This window comes from Gambusia affinis, linkage group LG15 (genome assembly GCF_019740435.1).
Source record: "Gambusia affinis linkage group LG15, SWU_Gaff_1.0, whole genome shotgun sequence".
Taxonomy (NCBI): Eukaryota; Metazoa; Chordata; class Actinopteri; order Cyprinodontiformes; family Poeciliidae; genus Gambusia; species Gambusia affinis.
The window spans coordinates 9,400,123-9,421,876 of NC_057882.1; the positions used below are offsets into that span (position 1 = coordinate 9,400,123).

A 21,754-nucleotide genomic window follows, 5' to 3' on the forward strand; every position below is an offset into this window, starting at 1 on the left:
CATGAAGCGGGAGCCTCTGCTGCTGGTCATCCTCCAGGATGAACCACAGACCGCCGCCGCCGCCGCTGGCCGGCCACATCAGCCGGGCTGCCGGCGACAATGACAGATCCAGAGCGAGGAGCCGCGACAACCTGCTCCTATATGATGACTTTGGAGAGGAATACTGCTGTGCTGGGCAATGCCTTGGGTAAGGCTCTGACTTACATCCACTACTCAGATAAACAAACAGTAAACATCTGTGTGGAAGGGGGAGGTCTGGACTGACTCGAACATTTTCTTTTGTTGTTGTTGTTTAGGGAGATCGAGTTGTAGATTTTCTGCTGTTTTTTATTCTTTTTATTTTTCTTTGTTTTGAGATAGTTGTGTTGAATATAAATTACTGTGGTAGGCCAACACGTTCATGGTTGACTCTCAATGCCTGTAAAATAAATTTAAGTCACTGCCTCACTTCCACCACAGTGCTTGACAGTTTTCATGACGTATTTGTGTTGACATGCCTTTGGCGTTTCAAACATGGTGCTGTATATAACGAACAAGCATCTCTATTTTGGTCTCGACACTCCAGAAGTCTTCTGTTTATCTTTTAGATGCAGTTTTAGAAATCTAAGCCATGCGCTCACAGTCTTTTATTAGCAACCCTTTTCAATGAATCTTTCTCTTTTTCTAATTGCCTTACCAGTAACTTTGATGTGTAGCATCTAAGACGGTTGTTTCACATAGTTTTTCAATCTTTTGGTTGAAATTGTTAGGATTTCCACTTTTGCTAAATACTGCTGCCCTAAGTGTTTTTCACCACTGAATAATTTCTCTAAATGCGGAATGATGGACTTCAGCTTGTCTGGAAATGGTCTAACCCTCTAAAAGTTATTGCTGATGTTTTCCAACCCTGACATTGTGTGAACATACACCTGTGTGCACTAGACAACAAACTCCTGCTTTTGCTGTTACAGTCTCACTGACTGAAAATAATCCATTCAACGATTAATATATATTTTTTCAGCTTTTAATTCCCAGCTTTTCCACTTTGGCTTCATCTTTGTTGAATACATCATGACAGTGTGGGACTTGATTGGCCTCTCTCTTTAAGATTAGATTAAGATTAAGTTAGATTTAAGAAGCGTTAAAACTTGGTAGAAGAGAGCAGATCCATTTTATTACGTCCTGAAATGAACCGCACGTCTCCCTGATTCCCAGCAGGCACAGCAGCGCTGACAGGTTGCTCACAGCTCACCTCAGCGCTGCTAAACGCCGCCAGGCTATGCGAGGTCCTGCCTACATGTTCTCAGCTCCTTCCTTCAGCCTGTCAGAGGTCGAGCAGCGTTTCCTGGAGGCGGCTGAGTACGGCAACATCCCAGAGGTGCGGCGCATGCTGCTCCACATCCCCAGCCTGAACGTCAATGCAGTGGACTACATGGGACAGAACGCGCTGCAGCTTGCTGTGGCCAACGAACATCTGGAGGTGACGGAGCTGCTGCTGGGGAGGGCAGATCTGGCCAGAGTGGGAGATGCTCTCCTACTAGCCATCAGTAAGAAATTTGCGCTTGTGCATGCTGAGACAAAATTAGCTTGGAAATGTAATGACTGAAGCAGATAATGTGTCTTTTATGATTCCAAAGGAATGTCGTAGTGTCTTCTTCTACTACTTTTAAGGTCCTTAAAGTTAATTGTTAGGATTTTGGATTTTTTTGGGGGGTTTTTGTTAGTTTCTATTTTCACTTCTGTTCCTTCTTAGTGATTCTAATTATTTTTATTTATTGTGTCTTTCTTACTCTAGTTTACTTGTTTCTTTGTCTAGTTATTTTGTTACATTCATTTCCTAGTTGCCAGTTTTCTCTTCCTCTTTTATTCACCCATCCCTGGCTCCTTCTGTTACACTTCATGTTTCCTTGCTGGTATTTCCCCTGGATTTCTGTTTTTGTTCTGCTCTGGCTCCCTGCGTTCCATGTGATTTTAGTACGTTTTCAGTGTTGTTATCAAAAAAGTTTAACATGATCAATGCTCCCAGGTCCTGTCTGCATTTTGGGTCCATCAACAAACATACCATAACATTAATGATTTTTTAAAATAAAACTTTTACTACAAGAGCCTACAAAATGTGCTACTGCAGTGGAGATTCATTTTACAGCAGAACAACAATCCTATCTCACATCTAAATCAAATCTGACTAAGAGGAAGAATTTACAGAAATGTAATTCTCTAGATGTCTGGAGCTGTTAATTAAGGACAGACCCAAAAACACTTGTAACTTGTTGTGGGTTTGGTAAAAGTTCTTAAGTAATAAAATGACTACCAGATTAAAAAAGCTAGATAACATTTACCCTGTAATAGACTTTAGCAAAAGGTGAACCAGATATGCAAGCTACGCTTTTTTTTACTTTCAAATTTGCATTTTACTTGCATATAAACTAAATTTGACTTTTGTTTCTCAACGTTTTAACAGCTTTTTTCTACGTTTACTCTAGGTAAGGGATATGTCCGTATCACAGAGGCTCTGCTCAGTCACCCTTCCTTTAGAGACGCTCACCGTCTGACAGCAAGCCCGGCTCAAGTAGACATGTTGGACGACTTCTATGCTTATGACGAAGATGGGACAAGGTACGACTGGTAAAGAAGCACCATAAAGGACGTGCTGTGGTGGCGTAAGGGATAGCGCGACCCGCGTCGAGGCCTTGAGTCCTCGACGCGGCCGTCGCGGGTTCGATTCCCGGATCCGGCGATATTTGCCACATGTCTTCCCCCCTCTCTCTCCCCATTTCCTGTCAGCCTACTGTCAAATAAGGGACACTAGAGCCCACAAAAAGACCCCCTGGTGGGGAAAAAAAAGAAGCACCATAATGTGGTCATTACTGATAAAATAGCAAAAACTAATGACATTTATGAGGTGGTAAAAAAAACTACATCAATTTGAATTATTCTTTTAATCAGATATTACAGTACAAATAAAAAAATTGGTCTGTAAACAAAATATGTCCACCACTTTTGAGTCTGCAGATAAATACAGCTGTTTTATGTTATTTATATACATTTTTACTAAGGTGGCCAAGTTAAGGTCGACTGAAAACATTGTTGTTGCCATGCTTACCCTCATAGGTTTTCTCATGATGTGACTCCAGTGATACTTGCAGCCCACTGCCAGGAATATGAGATAGTTCACACGCTCCTGAGCAAAGGCGCCCGCATCGACCCGCCTCACGACTACTTCTGTGGCTGCGACTCGTGTAATTATCAGCAGCAGTACGATTCCTTCAGCCACTCGCGCTCCAGGATCAATGCCTACAGAGGCCTGGCCAGTCCTGCATACCTCTCCCTGTCCAGTGAGGACCCGGTCCTGGCTGCCTTGGAGCTCAGCAGTGAGCTGGCCATGCTGGCTGACATTGAGAAGGAGTTTAAGGTCAGTGGAAAAACATCCTGTCAGTGCAACTGTACTGGTCGAGTCAGGGTTGCATTAGTAGCATCAGTTCTGTTTGAAATTGTTCTTCCTGTCTGCTATCTAAGTTTTCTAAAGTGCTGCATGTCACAAAAAAAAATAATAATTTCTATTATTTTGAACTAACAGATCTCCATCATTTTCAGCACTTGAATTTACTTAAGGACATGCAGCAGGAACAGAAAGAAAGCAGTACAGATTAAGATTATTTACACTTATAAGAAGTGTTTGATAATAAAGAGTACTTTTTTTTTACTTTAAAAATTACAGGTTTGTATAAAAAGGAAAAGCTTTGCTCATAAGTGTTTGATCATAACTGGAATCTGTTTATGCAGGTTAACAATGAAACCATTAAAGGTGGAGACCCACAAGGTTTAGTGTTGGGACCTAAAAGTTTTAATGTACATATTAGTGATACTAAAGTATAGTTTCCTTTGTTTCTTTTTTGACCAACAAGAAAAAACAATACATAACTAAATTACTATTGTAAAAGTTTCAATAGCGACTGAATTTACATCAATGCATAAACTGAATTTTTGGGTTTTGTGTGAAACTAAAAGTGCTTTGCTTTCTTGGGATCCAATTTTGTTTTGGACTTTCGCTTATTCCTCCATATTTTAGTTACTTCATTGAGGTGTAGAGAAACACTGCAGCTAAAACTAAACTTGTTCTTTTTACCAAAACAGAAAAGGGGCAATGTGCCTTTCACAATGTAAAGAGAACATAAATTGAATGAATAAAATAGGCGTGAAACGAAATGTTTGAAATCTCGGTTGTGATTTTCTTTTGTCCAAAAAATACAATGATTTGATGAGCACAGTATCTGCAAAAGCATAAATCAGAAGAAAATCACAATTGCTTTCCTACCACACTTCCTTACTGCTGCTTTCAAACGACTTCAGCTGGCGTTCTTATTTTTCTGCAGAACGATTACAGTCGCCTGTCAAACCAGTGTAAGGATTATGTGGTGGGCCTTCTGGATCTTTGTCGCAGCACAGAGGAAGTGGAGGCCATCTTGAATGGAGAAACGGTTTCTGACGACAGCTTCGACATGCCAGGTCGTCCCTCCCTCACACGCCTCAAATTAGCCATCAAATACGAACTCAAAAAGGTAACCAGGCATTCAAACAAACAACAGAGTTCATTTCTTTCAGCGGCGTTATCAGAATCTGTTTTGTCAGGAGAATTTACAAAATGTTTGATTTTTAACAACTGTTTTGGTGGATTGCTCAAAAATTGCAACAATGCTCTCTTAACATGGATGATAAGCACCGATAAGCTTTCCCTCATCTGTAGCTTGAAATGTGATTTACAAAAATCTTTTCTTATTTTGAATCACTAGTGGAAACTATCCCGTTCGGGATCTGTCCATTTTAAAGAAAAGAACGTTAAGTCTTTTTTTTTTTTTTTTAAAGCAGTACTTTGACATCTGTGAATTCAAGAATGAAATATTTAATTCCTTATTCTATTTGTGTTTTTCATGCACAGATAAAACACCTTCGTCATTCTCTCGGGAAGAGAGTAATTTGGATTCAAGCAAACAGAAAATGAAATACAACACTTGCAAAAAAAAACAAAAAAACGCCAATTATATTTAATTTCAGTTCAAATCGCTCCATGCCACAGAGAATACTAATTGCTGACCGACAAAATGACATCCTTCTGTTTTTCCCGCTCCGGTTTGGGAGTTCTTGCCACTCGTTCTTGACACTTGTTCCTTGGCAGAACTTTCTTCTTGCGCGGTGTCCCAGAAATATTGTGTGGTCAGAACTTTGAAGTGGCTCTGATTACTAGAACGATGGATGTGGTCATGGGAGGGACCTGTAATGACTTCCCAGTAGTTCTGCACTTCATTTCTTCATAATGAGAAACATCAAGAACTTTCTTCTTTTTCCTGCCACCTTGAGTAATAAAAAAGGGTCTTAGTTATTGTGGAGTATGTGCAGACCGTTTTCTCACCATGACATTTATTTGGGTTCAGCATCAATGAAAAGACCCCTGGTTTTATCTTTGACCAGAAGATGACCTTTAAATCCTATTTTTGGCAGATTTCAAGGACATCACCATCTGTGTGGTGTTGCCGAAAATAGAAATGTCCCAGCCCACAGAGACATAGAAAAAAATAGTCCACGCATTTGTTACTTTACGGCTGAACGAATGTAACTTTGCAGGATCAGGAAGACTCCCAAAAATAAAAAAATCTAGAACTGCAGTTTTTCTCTTTAGTTTTATCCCCTCTTTATTGGCTCTCCGTTAAAACAAACAAAATAAATGCTCTTTAAACATCTAAGACTGAACTTTTCACCAATTCCTGTTATATGATCCTCATAAATTGACTGGAGTGCAACATACTTTGTTTTCCAGAATATAAGGCACATTGTTTGCACAATTTGGCATCTAGAAGACACTGCAGCTTTCCCTGTTTGTGACTTAATCGCTTTGGAAAGAACTGGATTGATTCTGTGTCAGATCCCATCTAACGTCGAATGAACAGGATTTGTTTGTCTCGTAAAATGATTTACCATCACCTTTATTGTGAATTGGTTGTGCATAAACTGAATTCAGCTGTCTGACGACGTTTTAACCCAGCTCCGTTTTCCTCCAGTTCGTTGCTCATCCAAACTGCCAGCAGCAGCTGCTGAGTATTTGGTACGAGAACCTGCCCGGCCTGAGACAACAAACCACTGCTGTGAAGCTGCTGGTGGTGCTGGCTGTGGCTATAGGACTCCCTGGACTGGCTGTGGCTTACTGGGTCACTCCGTGCAGCAGAGTATGCAACATTCAGACTTAGATTTGACCCACTAGCCACCGGATCTCTCATGCTCTTCAGTCTGTTCTCAGGTGGGAAAAGTTATGCGCAGCCCCTTCATGAAGTTTGTCGCCCACGCCTCGTCCTTCACCATCTTCCTGGGCCTGCTCATCCTGAACGCAGCGGACCGCTTTGCAGGCACCACGCTGTTGCCAAACATGACCCACCATCAGCAACCTGGAAGTCCACAATTCAAGCTGGACCCCCTGCTGCTTCACCGCAAGACCACCACCCCCTTCACCTGGATGGAGATCCTAATCATTTCATGGGTCATGGGTGAGCGGAAGGTGACGATATATGGAAACAACTAAAGCAAATGTTAAAACAAGGATGTCACCTTTGACCTGTGCTGCTGTAGGCATGATTTGGGCTGAAGTGAAGGAGATCTGGAGTCAGGGACCTGGAGAGTACCTGGTGGAACCGTGGAACTTCCTGGACTTTGGGATGCTGGCCATTTTTCTGGCCTCGTTCAGCTGCCGCTTCTCTGCAATGAAGCAAGCTGACCTGGCTCAGGCCTATGTGTACAAACACTGCAAAACTCTGGTCCAACTTCCCCCAGAGATACACTACTTCACTCTGGGTAAGCACGCACACACACGCACACACACACCCACACACACATTCACACATCTAGTATCACCAGTTAAAAGTTAAGGCAATTCTTGCTAATGTCAGGGAACCAGTTAGAAGCTGGAAAAGATTTAAGATGTGATGGAAAGCGTAATCAGATGTTTGAATGGCCAAGTCAAAGTCAAGACCTTGTGTTGGTCCGTCATGTAAAATCTCAATTCAAACCATTAAAGTTTATTCATTGTAACACAAAGTAGAGCTGCTCCTCCTCTACATCAAGAGAAGTTACAGTAGTTATGGCTTTCAAAGCCCTTCTGCTTTAGCTATTAAAACTAAAATAAATTTTAATTATGGCTGCTGTCACAACATTTAAGACAAATCAGGTTTTCATTCGCAGCAGATATCCTGATGCTTACCAGCCGATTTTTGCCCGTTTTGCAGCTCGTATCTACTGGACGCCGTCGGACCCTCAGCTCGTGTCGGAGGGTCTTTATGCGATCGCAGTCGTGCTGAGCTTCTCTCGAATTGCTTACATCCTGCCAGCCAACGAGAGCTTTGGGCCGCTCCAGATCTCTTTAGGAAGAACCGTCAAAGACATCTTCAAGTTCATGGTCATCTTCCTGCTCGTCTTTCTGGCGTTCATGATTGGCATGTTCAACCTGTACTCTTACTACCTGGGAGCGAAGCAGAATGACGCCTTCACCACGTGAGACATTCATGCACACATAATCATCCTACTTGGGAATTACTTAACACTGTAAGTGATGCTTTTACTGAAGAACGAGGCTAAAACAGGATTATTTCTGAACTAAATTGGTTAATGTTTTGTGAAAAAAAATCCACAACAAAGCTTAAACTATATTGCCCTCATTAGTTTCTTGATCAGAGTGTTGCAGTGATCTGTTGTTCTATTTCATCGCTACTGACCGCCAGAGGCGGTGCTTCAAGCACTGAGTGATCATTCTTGCGCATGCGCAGGTCGAGTACTAATGACAACGAAGTCACCTGTGACCTGCCGGGGACCCACGTGACTCTATATAGTCACGTGGCACCCGGCATTCAATCCCTCAATCCTCTCGCGAGAAGCAGAGATTCCGAGGGACCAAGCACTCTGGCGGTCATCCGGGATTCATAGAACCGTAGTTACGGAAGTAACTTTCGTTTTTTAACAAATCTGATTTGACCAGACACTATTTTTCTAAAATACACCTGTTTTTATCAGGTTTTTGAGTTTAAGTTTGACTTTGTGTTTGACTTTATTGAACACAGTGTAATTAAAGAATAAACAAAGTTATATGCAAACAAAATACATTTAAAACAAAAGCAAAGAAAACAAAAGACGAACAGTAGTAAAGTATTTTTAAGCAATCATCACTTTTAACATCTTAAATATATATATATTTCTAAATGAATATACCACAATGCAGTAATATTTGACAACTTCAATTAATACAACAACCTTGATAATAGCAGAAGAAAATTACAAAGAATATTAGACTTTCTTTCTCATTCTTATTCTTTTAGGAATTATTGCTTTGCTTCTACCTTTTCTAGACGGGTGCTCTGTATTTAGATATTAGAGAGGATATTGGAAACAGGTTTCCAGCTGTTGGATTATTTTTTTGTGTGTTTAATAGATTACTTAAATCCAAAACGTTCCCTTCCGTTTGTTTATGTAGCCTGGAGGAGAGCTTCAAGACGCTGTTCTGGGCTATATTTGGACTCTCTGAGGTCAAATCCGTAGTCATCAACAATGGACACAAGTTCATTGAGAACATTGGCTACGTACTGTATGGCGTTTACAACGTTACCATGGTGATAGTGCTGCTCAACATGCTCATCGCCATGATTAACAGCTCCTTCCAGGAGATAGAGGTACGTCACTGAAGTATATTGCATTATCGCGTGGTCCCGGTATAAGCCTATAAATATGAAGTCATGTGTTTGGCACTTTCTTGTAAAATAAACTTTATTTGTGTTCATAAAAAATAATTTAAATGCTTTACTGCACACAGCATAAATATATCTAACAGATAAAACACATGTATTCAGTCTCTGACAGCTTTAAATAAAAATTAGCACAAACAACCGACTTCAAAAGTCACTTTATCGGTAGAGGATCTCAGTTTAAATCAAATTGTTCTGTTAAAGCCTTTGAGGTCTGTTAGATAACATTAGTGAGCAAAAAGCATTATGAAGACCAAGACATGTTAAACTCAAAGTTGTGGAGAAACATAAAGCAGGGTTAAGTTATGGATATTATTTCAAGGAGAGTTTTAATCATAGTAAATAGTAAATGATTAGCTCTGTACTCCACAAATCTGGCTTTCATGGATGAGAGGCAAGAAGAAAACAATTCTTGGAAGGACGCGGTGAGACGTTTTGTTGGAAGTCTGAGATCCAGCGAGTTTGTGGAGGATGAAAACAAAATGAAACAATTGCTCAAGCTGTTTGAACACATTTGCAAAGCGGTGAAAAAAAAAAAAAAAACCAAGAAAGAGAGGCAGGTTTCTGCACTCTGGCTATCCAGAAGCACCATATCCAGATATAGTTGGGATTTGTTGTCTAGATCATCTCATAAATTGCTTTTGTTACCTTTGGACAAACAAACCAGAAGTTTCCAGCCTTTAAGGGATGCCGATGTGTTTTTTTTTCCCCCCTAACACAACCAAGAAAACCAGTCTGACTGCTATCAGTGTTTTAATCTAGCTTTCAATGAATTGCAAAGGCTGTTTTATTTTTCTTGTAGTCTTTCAGTGCATCACTGGATCTACAGCATGATGTAAAGTTTCTGGGTTTTGCTTCAGTCCATCTCTCTTTTCTACCTGAACCAGACCTTTCCACTGTTTTGCAGATCTAAATATGAATGTAAAATGTTCACAATGGGGCTGCACAGTGGCGCAGTTGGTAGAGCTGTTGCCTTGCAGCAAGAAGGTCCTGGGTTCGATTCCCGGCCGGGGATCTTTCTGCATGGAGTATTGCATGTTCTCCCTGTGCATGCGTGGGTTCTCTCCGGGTTCTCCGACTTCCTCCCACAGTCCAAAAACATGACTGTCAGGTTAATTGGTTTCTCTAAAATTCTCCCTAGGTGTGAGTGTGTGTGTGCATGGTTGTTTGTCTTGTAAGTCTTTGTGTTGCCCTGCGACAGACTGGCGACCTGTCCAGGGTGTACCCCGCCTCTCGCCCGGGACGCAGCTGGAGATAGACACCAGCAACCCTCCAGACCCCATTAGGGAAGATGGGTGTAAAGAAAATGGATGGATGTTCACAATGACACCAAATTACTTAATACAACAGATTTTTTTGATTTCTGCCTTTGTTACATGCCATTTGATTAAGTCATCTTTATTTCTAGGAAGACCGTCACCGATTAGTTTTCTAAATCTGATTATGAATTAATTTATTCCCAAAAGATATTTAATTTGCTACTTTAACCCTGTTTTTTGTTTTTTCATTTTCCATTTTGTTACTCTGCAGGATGATGCCGATGTCGAGTGGAAGTTTGCTCGGGCGAAACTTTGGTTTTCTTACTTTGAAGAGGGAAGGACGCTCCCTGTCCCATTCAATCTGGTCCCCAGTCCAAAGTCTGTGCTGGGACTGGCCAAAGCCATAAAGTCCATGCTCTTGTATGTGGCTCACAGACACAGGGAGAAGAAAACTGAGACACAACTTAATCAGGTATACAGATTCAACATGTCATGACTTAAAACATATGATAAAGTATTTATGTTCCTTTAAGTTTCTCAGATTTGGTCTTACAGATATTTTGAACTCAGGATTTAAGCACAGATTTGCAGAGTGAACAACTAATAGTTGTCGTATCTATAGATTCTCTCAGCTATTTTAACTGAGACCGAAAGGAATATCTTAGCTGCATCCTCCATGAACAGGTTTATAATTTTTTAATATTTATTATACCTGAACCTCAAGCAGCTTGGAGTGTCCATTGATCTCCTTTACGCTTTGTTCAGTGATGTACTTTGTTTTTCATAAAACATTTTAAAACCCATATATCATTTCCAGCTTCTTCACAGTTATATTTAATTATTACAGCTAATTAATAACTGTACCTATCACAATAAATCTAAATGAACTACATTAAAGTTGTGGTTGTAAACAAATTTGCACTTTCCCTCTTTTTGCTTCAGCGGCTGAAAAGTAAATGAAATAATCATTGGCGCCCTCTAGTGGTATTAAGCATTCCTACAGGATCAAACTCACCTGAGAGCAAAGTAAAATTAATTACTGTCATTTCAGTTCAGTTAAATCAAATTACATAACATATATGAGTTTTTCCGCAGCTTGGGGAGAGCAAAAATCCAGGTTATGGCGGTTCAAATGGTCCAACAAGATATGAGGTGTGTGTTGAAGTAATTGAGTGTTTTATTATATACTGTATGAAATTAACCTCTATATATGTACAATGAATTTTACTATATAATGATGTTCTATGCCCCATCTTTTCCTTCACTGGCTGCAGAAGATCATGAAGCGACTAATCAAGCGTTATATAATCAAAGCTCAAGCAGACAGAGAGAGCGACGAGATCACAGAAGGTAATATAAACTAAGCTCTGTGTGTTTGTCATTATTATAACTTTGTGACAATAAATACGTGGTCTGTGGTATTTATTTTCCTATTAAAAACACTGAGGCATAAATCTTTTAGAGCAATCGTTGCAAAACTGCCTAGCCATAAGTATCTGCAATTATCCATTCCTGATTAATTTGTTTTGATCTGGTCTTATTTTCCATCTTATGTATCTATACCTAGGATGGTATATATCCTAGGTATAGTACTCAAACTTCATTGTTATTCTTGGTTGCATCTGTTCTGGTCCAGGTGAGCTGAAAGAGATCAAACAGGACATCTCGAGCCTGCGATATGAGCTGCTGGAGGAGAAATCCCAGAACATGGAGACGCTTGACGGACTGTTGAGGAGGCTGGGAGAGTTCAGCATGCCATCATCTTAGTGCACAACCTCTAGCTAAATGCTCAAAGCTTGCTAAGTGCCTTTTAAATGTCACTAAATGTACCTGCATTTGGGTAGAGGCATTACCAGGCTATGCAGTAGAGTGATGTGAATACAAAGATACAAATTCATTATGATTGGAAACATTCTAGAACTTTAATTTTTACACAAATAAATGTGCAAAAATCTTCTGAGTTTGCCCAAAACATGTTAAACAGAACATGTGGTTCTGTCTCGAGATTTGGTGGGAAAATGATTCCTAAAAGCTCAGGAACTAAGCTACAGGTTAGCTCTCATTAGTTTCTACAGCCCTTTTAAAATGCCAGGTTTTTGAGAGGCAAAACAACAGATTGTGGTTAATAGACTAATTCTGTTCCTCCGTTCTAGAAGAAAAAAAAAATCCAGGAATGTCATATGCTTTCTCAATCTTAAATCAAAGCTGTTTTGAAGCACCTCTTGTTTCAGTTTCAGGATTCAGTCTTCTACGTTTCATGTTTTCATCACAAAATCCTGGTATTTTCAGAGGCGTGTACACTTTTGAGAACAGCTTTCTTCTGTTTCTTAAATGTGCTCCTACAATGTGTCATAGTTTGTGTTTGTTATAATTCAAGAGTTTCTGTTTGTTTTAAGTAAAAACAAATCAACGCTTAAAAATAAATACACCATATATCAGGCATAAATTAATAAAAATAAGCAGAATCCACACATACAGAGTACTATTGAAGGTTTTGTATTTATTTAGACAGCAGTAAAGCTGGCAGAGAGGACATAAACAAATCATACAGTTCAAGGCACTGAGGTGTGAACATTAAATTTCGAGACCGACTAATGAAACATTAAGACATAAATTATCAAGATTAATAGAAAAATACTGCTTCTATGTACCTTTTATATATGTTTACTGAATACATAACTTTCAGAATTACTAAACAGAAAATATAAAAAGGTGATACTGAGAAGCTAAGCCGTATACGTCAAGTATTAACATCTACTGCGCCGTATGCAGTAGGCCGATTACTCATGCTGCAGCACAGTAGTCAGTGATAATAGTCACAGTTACAGTATCATGGTTTTGATTCTTTATAAAACTTTAAAATCTGAGTCAGGTCTTTGTGATTCTTTCATGTGCCAACGGTTCGTCAGGCTTGTTAGACATATTTGATGTAATTTTCAGGTATAAGGCCAGTTCTGCCTTTATATGTCGCCTGAAGCCAACCCGGTTCCACAGATGGACCCACTGTGAAAACAACAAAACAGAAATCACTGGAAAACTCAGGCAATAAAGATGCAGACTTTTATAGCCCTTCTACAAACACATTAGAGATGCTCGGAGAATTTGCGTGGAGAGTGGAATTAGACAACTTTCTGCCTGATCGGGTGGTCAGATCTTTTTCCAGTCAGTGAACACACCGTAATTAGCAAGAACACATTGTCCTGACAATAACACTCTTTAGTTTGGAAGTTGTTATTGTTTGAAAAAGACTCGTAGGAAGCGATTTTAAACACTATTTTCTACACCATGATGTCTGTAGTTTATTCAGTGTTCAAGGAAGCGCAGGAGATAAAGATAACAGAAAAGCTCAATGGAGAACAGCAAAGCTGATCTGATCCTTTTCTGCCTATTCCAGACTGATGTGAATGGAGCAAATAGTGATATTATATGTATCCACAACTAGACCAGTCATTTGATCAATCACAAATTAGCTTAATATTTAATTTAATAAGCCAAAACACACTTCAAAAATAGCGTAAGACATTTAAATATGCCTCATGTTAAAAACACGGCTAGATTTGGATAAAGAAAAGTGGTCACAAACAACCATGAGATATGCATGAAAAAGAGGAAAAACATCAAAACACAACAGAACAACAATACTTTTCTCTCAAGATCAAAATATGTCAGAGTAATATAATGAAAGATTCACATTTAAAATCACTGGGTAGATTTTATTTTGTACACATCCACTCTCAGAAACATAAAATCTTACCATTTGTGAACAGCGCCCCTTGTGGAAAACTTAGTTCGTGGCTGTGCTCTGCTTCACAGGAGTACAGAGCTCTAGCTTCCCTGCAGGAGAGAATTAAAAAGGCGCTCGCTAATTAGAGTTAACGAGGGATTCGTTCATGAAGATGTGCTGCTCAAGAGGCGACAGCTTCGAATGTCATCCGTGTGGCCTTACCTTCCAGAGGGACAAATGTCTAACGCTGAGGAGAACACTGAACTCTCACGCTGAGGCTGCCTGACCGATAACCTGCAAAACAAACACATTAAAAAAAATCCTTTTTTATTTTCTGATGTAACTTATTAATCACAATGAAGTAATATGTGTAGTTTTCAAATAACTTGTGATGAAAATCACAGCACACAGATAGGTTTTAGTCAACAGACTGCTTTTCCTTCCTCCTGAGCTTCTCTTTCTCAAATCCTCAAAACACAAAAATGTTAAACTGAAGTGGAACATCTTAAAAAGGAACGCTCACAGCGAGATGGGCCTTGAGTAGCCATTGCTGGATGTCGCAGTGGAGAGCTTCGGGGTCAGATCGGAGCCACAGCGGTTGTGACCTTTCCGTGGTTTCGCTCTCTCCTGTTGTTCCAGCGACATGAGGCTCTGGACCGACCCATGGCAACTTTTGTAATCTTCAACCAAACACAAGAGATCAGAATCACGGTTGCACGGTGGTAAATGTTTTGGCTTTTATTTATTTTAGAGGCACAAAAAAAAAAAGGAGTCTTTCACACACCTTCTGAAATGTGCAAGGAGGTGAGAGAGGATGACGTGGAAAGCCGGAAGGGAAACAGAGAAGAGGAGGAAGAGGAAGACGAGGAGGCAGTGCTGTGCTGTGGAGGAGAGGTAGAGTCTGTTCCTCTGACTTCTGTGGCCATAGCACAGGATGCGTTTCTTCGTTCCTCTGACTGAGAGCTCTTCAGGGAGGAGACAGAGGCTGCTTTCTCCCTGACAGGAGAGGAACGATTCCCTGAGGCGGGCTGGACCGAAGCTGTGGAAGCACATCGTGAGTCTTTCGCAGAAGACAAAGACACGGTTGAATTTCTGTTGAAAGACCTCTCCACTGCAGAGAGTAAGGAGGATGTGGAGGAGGACACAGAGGAAGTCTGCTCGGCAGAGGACAGTGGAGCGGAGATCCAGGAAGAGGAAGGCGTGAGGCGGGGGGAGGGAGCGCTGTCTGGAGACGCTTTCTGATCTTTCCCATTGAGGGGTGGCGAGCCGGAGGAAGTCGAAGGAGGAGAAAACTGTGCTGCTGGGGGCGAGCCAGGCTCAGCGGCGGGAGAGGATGGAGGGGAGATCTGACACAATCCGTTTTTTTCAGAGGAGTGTGACGACAACGACTCCTGGCTGCCCATCGGAGTCGTATCAGGGCTGCTGCTGAACGTGTCGCCTGAAAAACAAGAGGAAACGCCACATCACAGGCCGAGGAGCCAGACTGTTGATCTACTGTCCGGCGGTCCTGGTGGCATATGATACAACTCCAAGCAATGCCCGCATGTTAATCCAGTTACAATGAAAACATTGAGGGGAAAAAAGAAAAACAGTTACAGGAAGATCTGACTCAGCACTAATGGCTATAAACAGTCTTCAGTCAGGGAACGTTAGCACAGCGAGATGTTAGCTGAAGTGCTAGGCTAACGTCATCTTACTTCCTCTGTTTTGATATGACTACAAAATTCTGCTAATAATGTTTTTTTCTTCGAAGGTCTAATTAACTGCAAGGAGAAAGATTTAAAATGAAAATGTTCCCCAATTTCTGCTTTGCGTCTTCAGGTCTTTACTTCACAGAAGTCCAAATTATAAACTGGATCCAGACTAGTGAAATTATTAATTGGATTAATCGTGTTGAATCGATTATTGAAATAATCAGCAACTAACTTAGTCATTAAAAAATTGTTCATTGGAATATAATAACTCTAAAAATGCACACACTCAGAGCAGTAATTAAGACTTTACAAAAAATATATACATTTGAATGTAAAATTTAAAAAACCTTGTGTCTTTAAAAATATTCTACCCAAACTCCTCAGGTTTAGGATTTTCAAATTCTACAAAAAAAAGAAAAAAAGTGTATTAAGCACCTTTTGCCATTCAATCATTAAACGGCCAATTAAAAAAATAATCAGTTAATCTGCAAGTTACCAAGCGTTCACTAAAGGAATGCTGTTTATTTTCTTATTTAAAATGGGAACTGACTTATTTATATGTCACCTTAATTTATTCCTAGAGTATAAAAAGGTTTTTTTTATGTGATTCAAAATATTTTCAGAATGTGATCAGTTTTTAATAATTGCTAACTGATAATAATAATTGACTGACTTGAGGTTCAGTCGATATTAAAATTATAGTCTGGACTTTTGAGAGTCACTCTGTAGAGTGAAGCGAAGATGACTGGATTTAAGAAATATATATATTTAAGTCCAGTAAAAAGAGACTTACCTGCCTGCACGCCTAATATACCTGGTAAGATGTGTTATTTATAAGATACATTAAAAGACTCACTGTCATTATCTGCCAGGCAGAGAGCAGGAGTGTACAGACGAGCCTTTCTCTTCCCAGATGACAGACAGATGGCCTTGCTCCTCCGTGGAGTGGAGCGAGACGACGGCGCCTGAGGCAGCGGCACTGACAGGTCCGGAGCCTCACCAAAGATCTGACGCAAACACCGACAGTCGACATCAATGTCAGTGGGCTCTGTGCTTATTTGTGTGTGGCATCTTCAAACTCACTTTGTCGTGGTTTTCAATAATAATCTCCACCACGATGTTCTGAAACTTGATGTTCATCATGGCGGCCACCGTCTCCTCCTGTGACCTCATCAACGTGGGGCCAAAGATCATCCCAAGGTTAGATACGGTCATCATGTTCTGATCGCTGTGAGAGGACACCCTACACGCCAAAACAAAAACAGAGGGGCTTGGCTATATAGCTACATACACAGAGGAATTTGGCAAACACAATTTAAAAGACGAAACAGATAAAAATTTTATTTCATAAATCACTTTAAAACACTGCTTTAAAACAGAAATGCTAGTAAAAGCTAAACAATAAGAGCACCATGAAATCATGTACATACTTGTGAAGATGATTAGTTAAGATGTCCAACATCGTTTTGTTTTTTTCTGGGAGTTTGTGTACAAGAGCATGAATTGCTCTCACTCTGTACGTCTGGTCATCATATTCTGTGAGAGAAGCAGAAAGTGATGAGGGAGGAGCCTGGTGTACTTTAACTCAACCCTAAATAAACTTTACAAAGTAACAAATTCAAGCTAGCAGCAACTTAAATAATATACCTTGCAAAAATTGAGTTTTCTTCAACTTTATCTAACTTCTCACATTAAAAACATAAACCTTTATTTATTTTATTGAGATTTTATGCAATAGACAAACAGAAAGAACAACATAATTTTGAGGTGGAAGTAAAATAACACATATTGTTTTAGGCTTTTACAATTTAGGTTCTGACTTTGACTGGGCCATTCGAACACATGATCATTGGATCTAAACTATGGTGTTGCAGCTCTGGCCGCAGGCTTAGGATCAATGCTGGAACGCTACGTCTCAAGGAGAAAGTGTGTCTGTGTCACATTTATACTGATGAAGGCCAGAAAGTTTAACTTTTAACTGAGCACCTTCTTTCATATCTGCTACAACCTCTATCTGAAAAACTGCAAATCAGCATTCTTATGCTAAGCTACGGATCTCTGCAGCTTCTCCGCCGTTAGCATAGTTAGCATTAACCTTCTTGGTTGTTTCTCTGATTAATACTCTGCTTGTCCAGCCTGTCAATTTAGATAGATGTTTATATCTTGGTAGGTTTTGCAATTCATAATGTTTTCTGTCGTAAAATCAAAAAAATTCTTACTTGCAGCCCTGATGAATTCCTTATGCAGCCTGTAGGTAAGTAATGGTTCTGCCAAACACCTGAATGGAATTTATAGAAATAATTCACAGTTTGTGGGGAAATGTACAAAAAAAAAAAAAAAAAATGTCATGCTGTTTAACTACATTACCTGAAATAATCTTTCAGGCCACTGGTTATTGTCTTGTTGTCCCAGATTTCTGCATCTAGCTGCACATCGGAGGGTGCAGAAGAAGCTGCAGGGATGTTAATATGCCAGAATGTTTCCATGTTATGTTATTTTATTTTTAATAAAATAAATAATGTTTTCCCAGATATATAAATATCAGCATACCAAACGCGGATGCCATCAGTCGCTGCACTTTAGAGTTTACTCCACCTGTCCTGTAAAGTCCAAGGATAGTAAGGCCTGCGGACAAGTTAAAAAAATAAAGGTCAACAGTCGATATAACAACCATACATAAATATTGTTTCAGTTAAATCTTGTAAAGGCGAGAAATACCTCTTGTTTCAACCAGCTCAACACACTTCTTAACAAAGTTGAAGCCTGCTTCGTTGAGAAATGCTATAAAATGAAAACTCAAAATCAGACCAAACAATTCTTACATGATTCTCTTCTTAAGGAGAATCTTCTAATCTGAATTTGACACTCACTCTCCTCTTTTTTGCTGAGCAGAGAAGGAAGCGTGTAAATCTGTACAAACACGGAACAAAACATGAGTAAAAGTTGCTTTCTAGCAGCCCGAGCAGAAATTTCTCCCCAGAGGCGTATTCTTTATGGAGCTGGGTGGATCCTTACAGGCTCCTTTCCATCCATCGCCTCCATCCACAGCCGTCTGTTGGCCTCTGACAGGGCTTGTAGAGTAATGACGCCATGTCTGTATGAAAACATAGTTACACCCAAGCTCAATTCGGCAGCCACACCCCCAATTATTCGAAGGCAAAAATAAACCAGGCATCATTCATGAGAAACACTAAGACTCTCGGTCAGATTGTCCGCTCACCTCTCCACCACCTCGATGTCGAAGCAGAAGCGTTTGTCGATTGAATCCGTCTTCCTTCGAACGCATGAGCGTAGCCTGAACATCTCTGGGGCGCCAGTCACTACGCCGTTCTGTCAGAGAGACCAGCAACACACACGCATGAGCAGGATGCCAAAGTTTAGTGCTGACTGTAAGGAATTACTTAAGTGAGAGAAACGAAATGTGGAAAAACTGTCTGCAGCGCTGCAGAAAACAGTGTCGGTCAACATAAATGTTTCTGCTAGTCCTGTCTTTCAGTTTAATTAAACATTTTATACAATGACAGAAACACAACAAAGACAAGTCTGATGTAGGTAGTTTGAATACTTATTCTCCTGTTCAAGTTCAAGAAAGGATTTTATAATAAAAATCCATCCTTCTTAGAGGTGGATTTAAGGTTTTAATATGAGCATAAATTTGCTATGAGATGAATTCATATGAATAAGTTAAAGATGCAGAAAGAATTCAGATGGTGACTAGAGTCGAAACACTGTCGCACTGACAACAAAACTCTTCAGTGCAGTCGCTGTTACTGAGTGAAGACTCAAAAGTTGAGTTAGCAGTGCTTATCAATTCCAGTCCTCAGGCTCCCCCGCTCTGCATGTTTTAGACGTGCCTCTATACCAGAACAACTGATTCAAATGATTGCATGAATTCTTCTGCAGTCATCTAGTACTGCAGAAACCTGTTAATCACCCAAAGATTCAATCAGGTGTTTGGCAGAAGGGAAACACCTAAAACATGCAGGGCAGGGGGGCCTGAGGACTGGAACTGAGAAACACTGAGTTAGAGGAAACAGAGATGTAAGTCTCCAAGTGACAAAGACACACAAACCTGCACACAAACTCCAAACGATTAAAAGTTGTACTCAAACAAATTCATATTTTCTTTATATTCCCTATACAAATAAATCAGTAAACATGGGAGCCACCGGCTCACCTGTCTGCTGGCTGGTCTGGTCTCCGTGTTGCTCATGGTGAACATCTTTGAGCTTCTCTCATAGGTGCAGTAATGCCTAGTCCACACACTCCCCAAAGGACCTGGACACCCACAGTGTCACTGCTGTAACTCTTTCAAGTCTGATTTAGTAAGACACACATTTTGATTCTCCTTAAGGAAAAGTAACTAACATAGTAAAGAGTATCTCACGTTTTTCTTGTATGTACAGGAATCCCTCCATGGCGAAGCAGCTGGGGCCTTTGAAGTCATCCTCAGCAGACCTGATCCTCTTCATCAGCCTCTCAACTTCAGCACGAGTGCTTTCAAAGTTATTGCGAGCCTTTAAAAGAAGACGCGCATTAGAAACAACTTACAACTGGTTTTATTTATGGTTAATGAGTAGATTACTTATTTGTAACTCATTCAGGAAAGTGACTTATTAAGTAATCTAGCTTTGTATGGAACGTCATCATCATTTGATCTTTCCTGGTGTAAATAAAAAAGAGCAATAAGGGGTAAAGGCAAAGTTTTAAACAGTAAAATGTTGAGTCTTTTAAGACCATCATAATCTAATTTTAGGACCTAGATGAATAATAATGAAAAATAACTTACACATTTAATATTCAGCTAAAGATAACTTTTAACACATTTCATTGGCTTTTACCATTAGGCTGCACAATTTCAATACCTTTTTAAAAAGCACCCAGTGAACTTCGTAATGGTTACTAATGAAAGTTTTGAGCAAGCTATTAATATTTCTTTTTTAAAGCTATATCCTATTAAACATACACTCTCTGACAATGAAGGGTTTTCCCAAGTAACTCAGGTAATAACTAACTACAACCAGCATATGAGGGACACAGACGAGCTTAGATTTCTCAACTAGAACAACAAAACATGGAATAAATGAAAAATGTTCTTTACACGCTTTTTTTAAACCCTCTCAAAATGTTGCTGATCATCTGCCCCTAAAAATGCCAACCTAAGAAAAAAAAAAGAAAAAAAAGCCAAAACTCACTAGAGAATTGAAACCAACTCTGAACACCTGGAGCTAAATTTTAACCTTTTCAAACAGCTAAGTTCAGATTGTACATTATAAAAATGTGCAACACAAACACACCCTAAGAAGCTAATTTATTCAGACTTAGAAAACTGAACCAAGCAGATCAGGACTTTCTGGTTTATCCAGATATTTTTTTATACATTTAAATTGACATGAAAAAGAAAACACTAAATAACAACAGCGACTTTTTGTCTACTAAAAAAACCCAAAACTTATCTAACTTCCCTGTAAAGATAAATATAATTCATTAGTAGAAAGTCTTATTAAAATAATATGCCAGAAATAGCAGCTGAGTCTGAAGTTTGCACTTTAACACAAAGTACTTTTACTTCGTTCCCAGCAGTTGAAATGTGAGTGATTATTTACAAAGCAGTAATCTCAGGCATAGATTTAATCTTAAGGCTAGGGGAAAAACAAGCACTTACATTTTGCAGATTAAACTGGAGATGCCTCTTGTAGGGTTCAAACTCATTGGCCAGCTCATAACCCTCGTGGTAGAAGGTAAACAAGCCCTGCAGGAAGGCTAATAACTGAGAAGCACAGGGAGAGATCAACAGAAGACATGTTAGCTCGGGGCTTGGGAGTTTAAAACGTGACGAGGAAATTACAGAGAATTGACTTTCAGTCATCTGCTCAATAATCCAAACTGGCTCTAAAAAGAAAACCCCTCTGAGCTTTGCTTGTTGTGTATTTCGCTGCCATTGTTTATTTTACAACAAACAGTTCTTCCTCTGTGTCAGCTGGAAAAACCTAATCACAGGAAGTCCTGCTACGGCAACAGGAAGCGTCCTTTACTGATATCTATCATTTAAAAAGTTCGTCATGCAGTGTGTGCAAAGTGTGTTTTTGAGCTCATGGCTCACTTGTTATTCCAGTGAGTCTGTTTATATATACACACTTGTTAATGGCTCAGCTTGATGCTGACGTCTGTATGCAGAAAACACAGCACAGGAAAAGTCTAATTGCTCTAACTTTCCTGTGATGAAACAGCATGTACTGGCCTGCCTTCCATTTTGAAATTGTTCTTTTCAAATACCCGTCTCTAAATATAAGAAAGGGGTTGCACATAGTTATAAATATAACA

The 21,754-nt window shown here is 39.8% G+C and overlaps 2 protein-coding genes across 3 annotated transcripts in view; one reads left to right on the forward strand and one right to left on the reverse strand.

Annotated features, from left to right (window-relative positions):
• trpc6a (transient receptor potential cation channel, subfamily C, member 6a) lies at window positions 1-11,966 on the forward strand. Of its 2 annotated transcripts, none has more exons than XM_044139799.1 (14): window positions 1-187; window positions 1,195-1,526; window positions 2,463-2,595; window positions 3,091-3,391; window positions 4,353-4,538; window positions 6,033-6,197; window positions 6,269-6,512; window positions 6,595-6,816; window positions 7,248-7,512; window positions 8,486-8,681; window positions 10,284-10,484; window positions 11,108-11,164; window positions 11,287-11,362; window positions 11,649-11,966. In XM_044139799.1, exons 1-14 carry the CDS (start codon window positions 39-41, stop codon window positions 11,777-11,779), a joined length of 2,658 nt encoding a protein of 885 aa, XP_043995734.1. In that variant the 5' UTR covers window positions 1-38; the 3' UTR covers window positions 11,780-11,966. The 2 variants fall into 2 exon arrangements, with proteins under 2 accessions (XP_043995734.1, XP_043995735.1); XM_044139800.1 differs by having other exon boundaries at window positions 1,198-1,526.
• The window catches only part of arhgap42a (Rho GTPase activating protein 42a), a 19,105-nt gene continuing 9,209 nt past the window's right edge, over window positions 11,859-21,754 (reverse strand). The window contains exons 7-24 of the mRNA XM_044139798.1: window positions 21,096-21,200; window positions 19,818-19,947; window positions 19,608-19,708; window positions 18,651-18,760; window positions 18,446-18,524; window positions 18,301-18,340; window positions 18,149-18,211; window positions 17,981-18,055; window positions 17,798-17,882; window positions 17,650-17,708; window positions 16,861-16,966; window positions 16,514-16,673; window positions 16,287-16,437; window positions 14,521-15,174; window positions 14,260-14,416; window positions 13,959-14,030; window positions 13,767-13,846; window positions 11,859-13,015 (exon numbers count right to left, since the gene is read on the reverse strand). Of these exons, the coding sequence (XP_043995733.1) occupies window positions 12,927-13,015; window positions 13,767-13,846; window positions 13,959-14,030; window positions 14,260-14,416; window positions 14,521-15,174; window positions 16,287-16,437; window positions 16,514-16,673; window positions 16,861-16,966; window positions 17,650-17,708; window positions 17,798-17,882; window positions 17,981-18,055; window positions 18,149-18,211; window positions 18,301-18,340; window positions 18,446-18,524; window positions 18,651-18,760; window positions 19,608-19,708; window positions 19,818-19,947; window positions 21,096-21,200 (2,316 nt within the window). The 3' untranslated portion in view covers window positions 11,859-12,926. The remainder of the gene's footprint in view (window positions 13,016-13,766; window positions 13,847-13,958; window positions 14,031-14,259; window positions 14,417-14,520; window positions 15,175-16,286; window positions 16,438-16,513; window positions 16,674-16,860; window positions 16,967-17,649; window positions 17,709-17,797; window positions 17,883-17,980; window positions 18,056-18,148; window positions 18,212-18,300; window positions 18,341-18,445; window positions 18,525-18,650; window positions 18,761-19,607; window positions 19,709-19,817; window positions 19,948-21,095; window positions 21,201-21,754) is intronic.

Coding starts and splice junctions, on each gene's coding strand:
- trpc6a (XM_044139799.1), top strand. CDS start 39: ATGAACCACAGACCGCCGCCGCCGCCGCTGGCCGGCCACATCAGCCGG. Junction 3,392..4,352: donor ACATTGAGAAGGAGTTTAAG/GTCAGTGGAAAA, acceptor ATTTTTCTGCAG/AACGATTACAGTCGCCTGTC. Junction 10,485..11,107: donor CTGAGACACAACTTAATCAG/GTATACAGATTC, acceptor GTTTTTCCGCAG/CTTGGGGAGAGCAAAAATCC.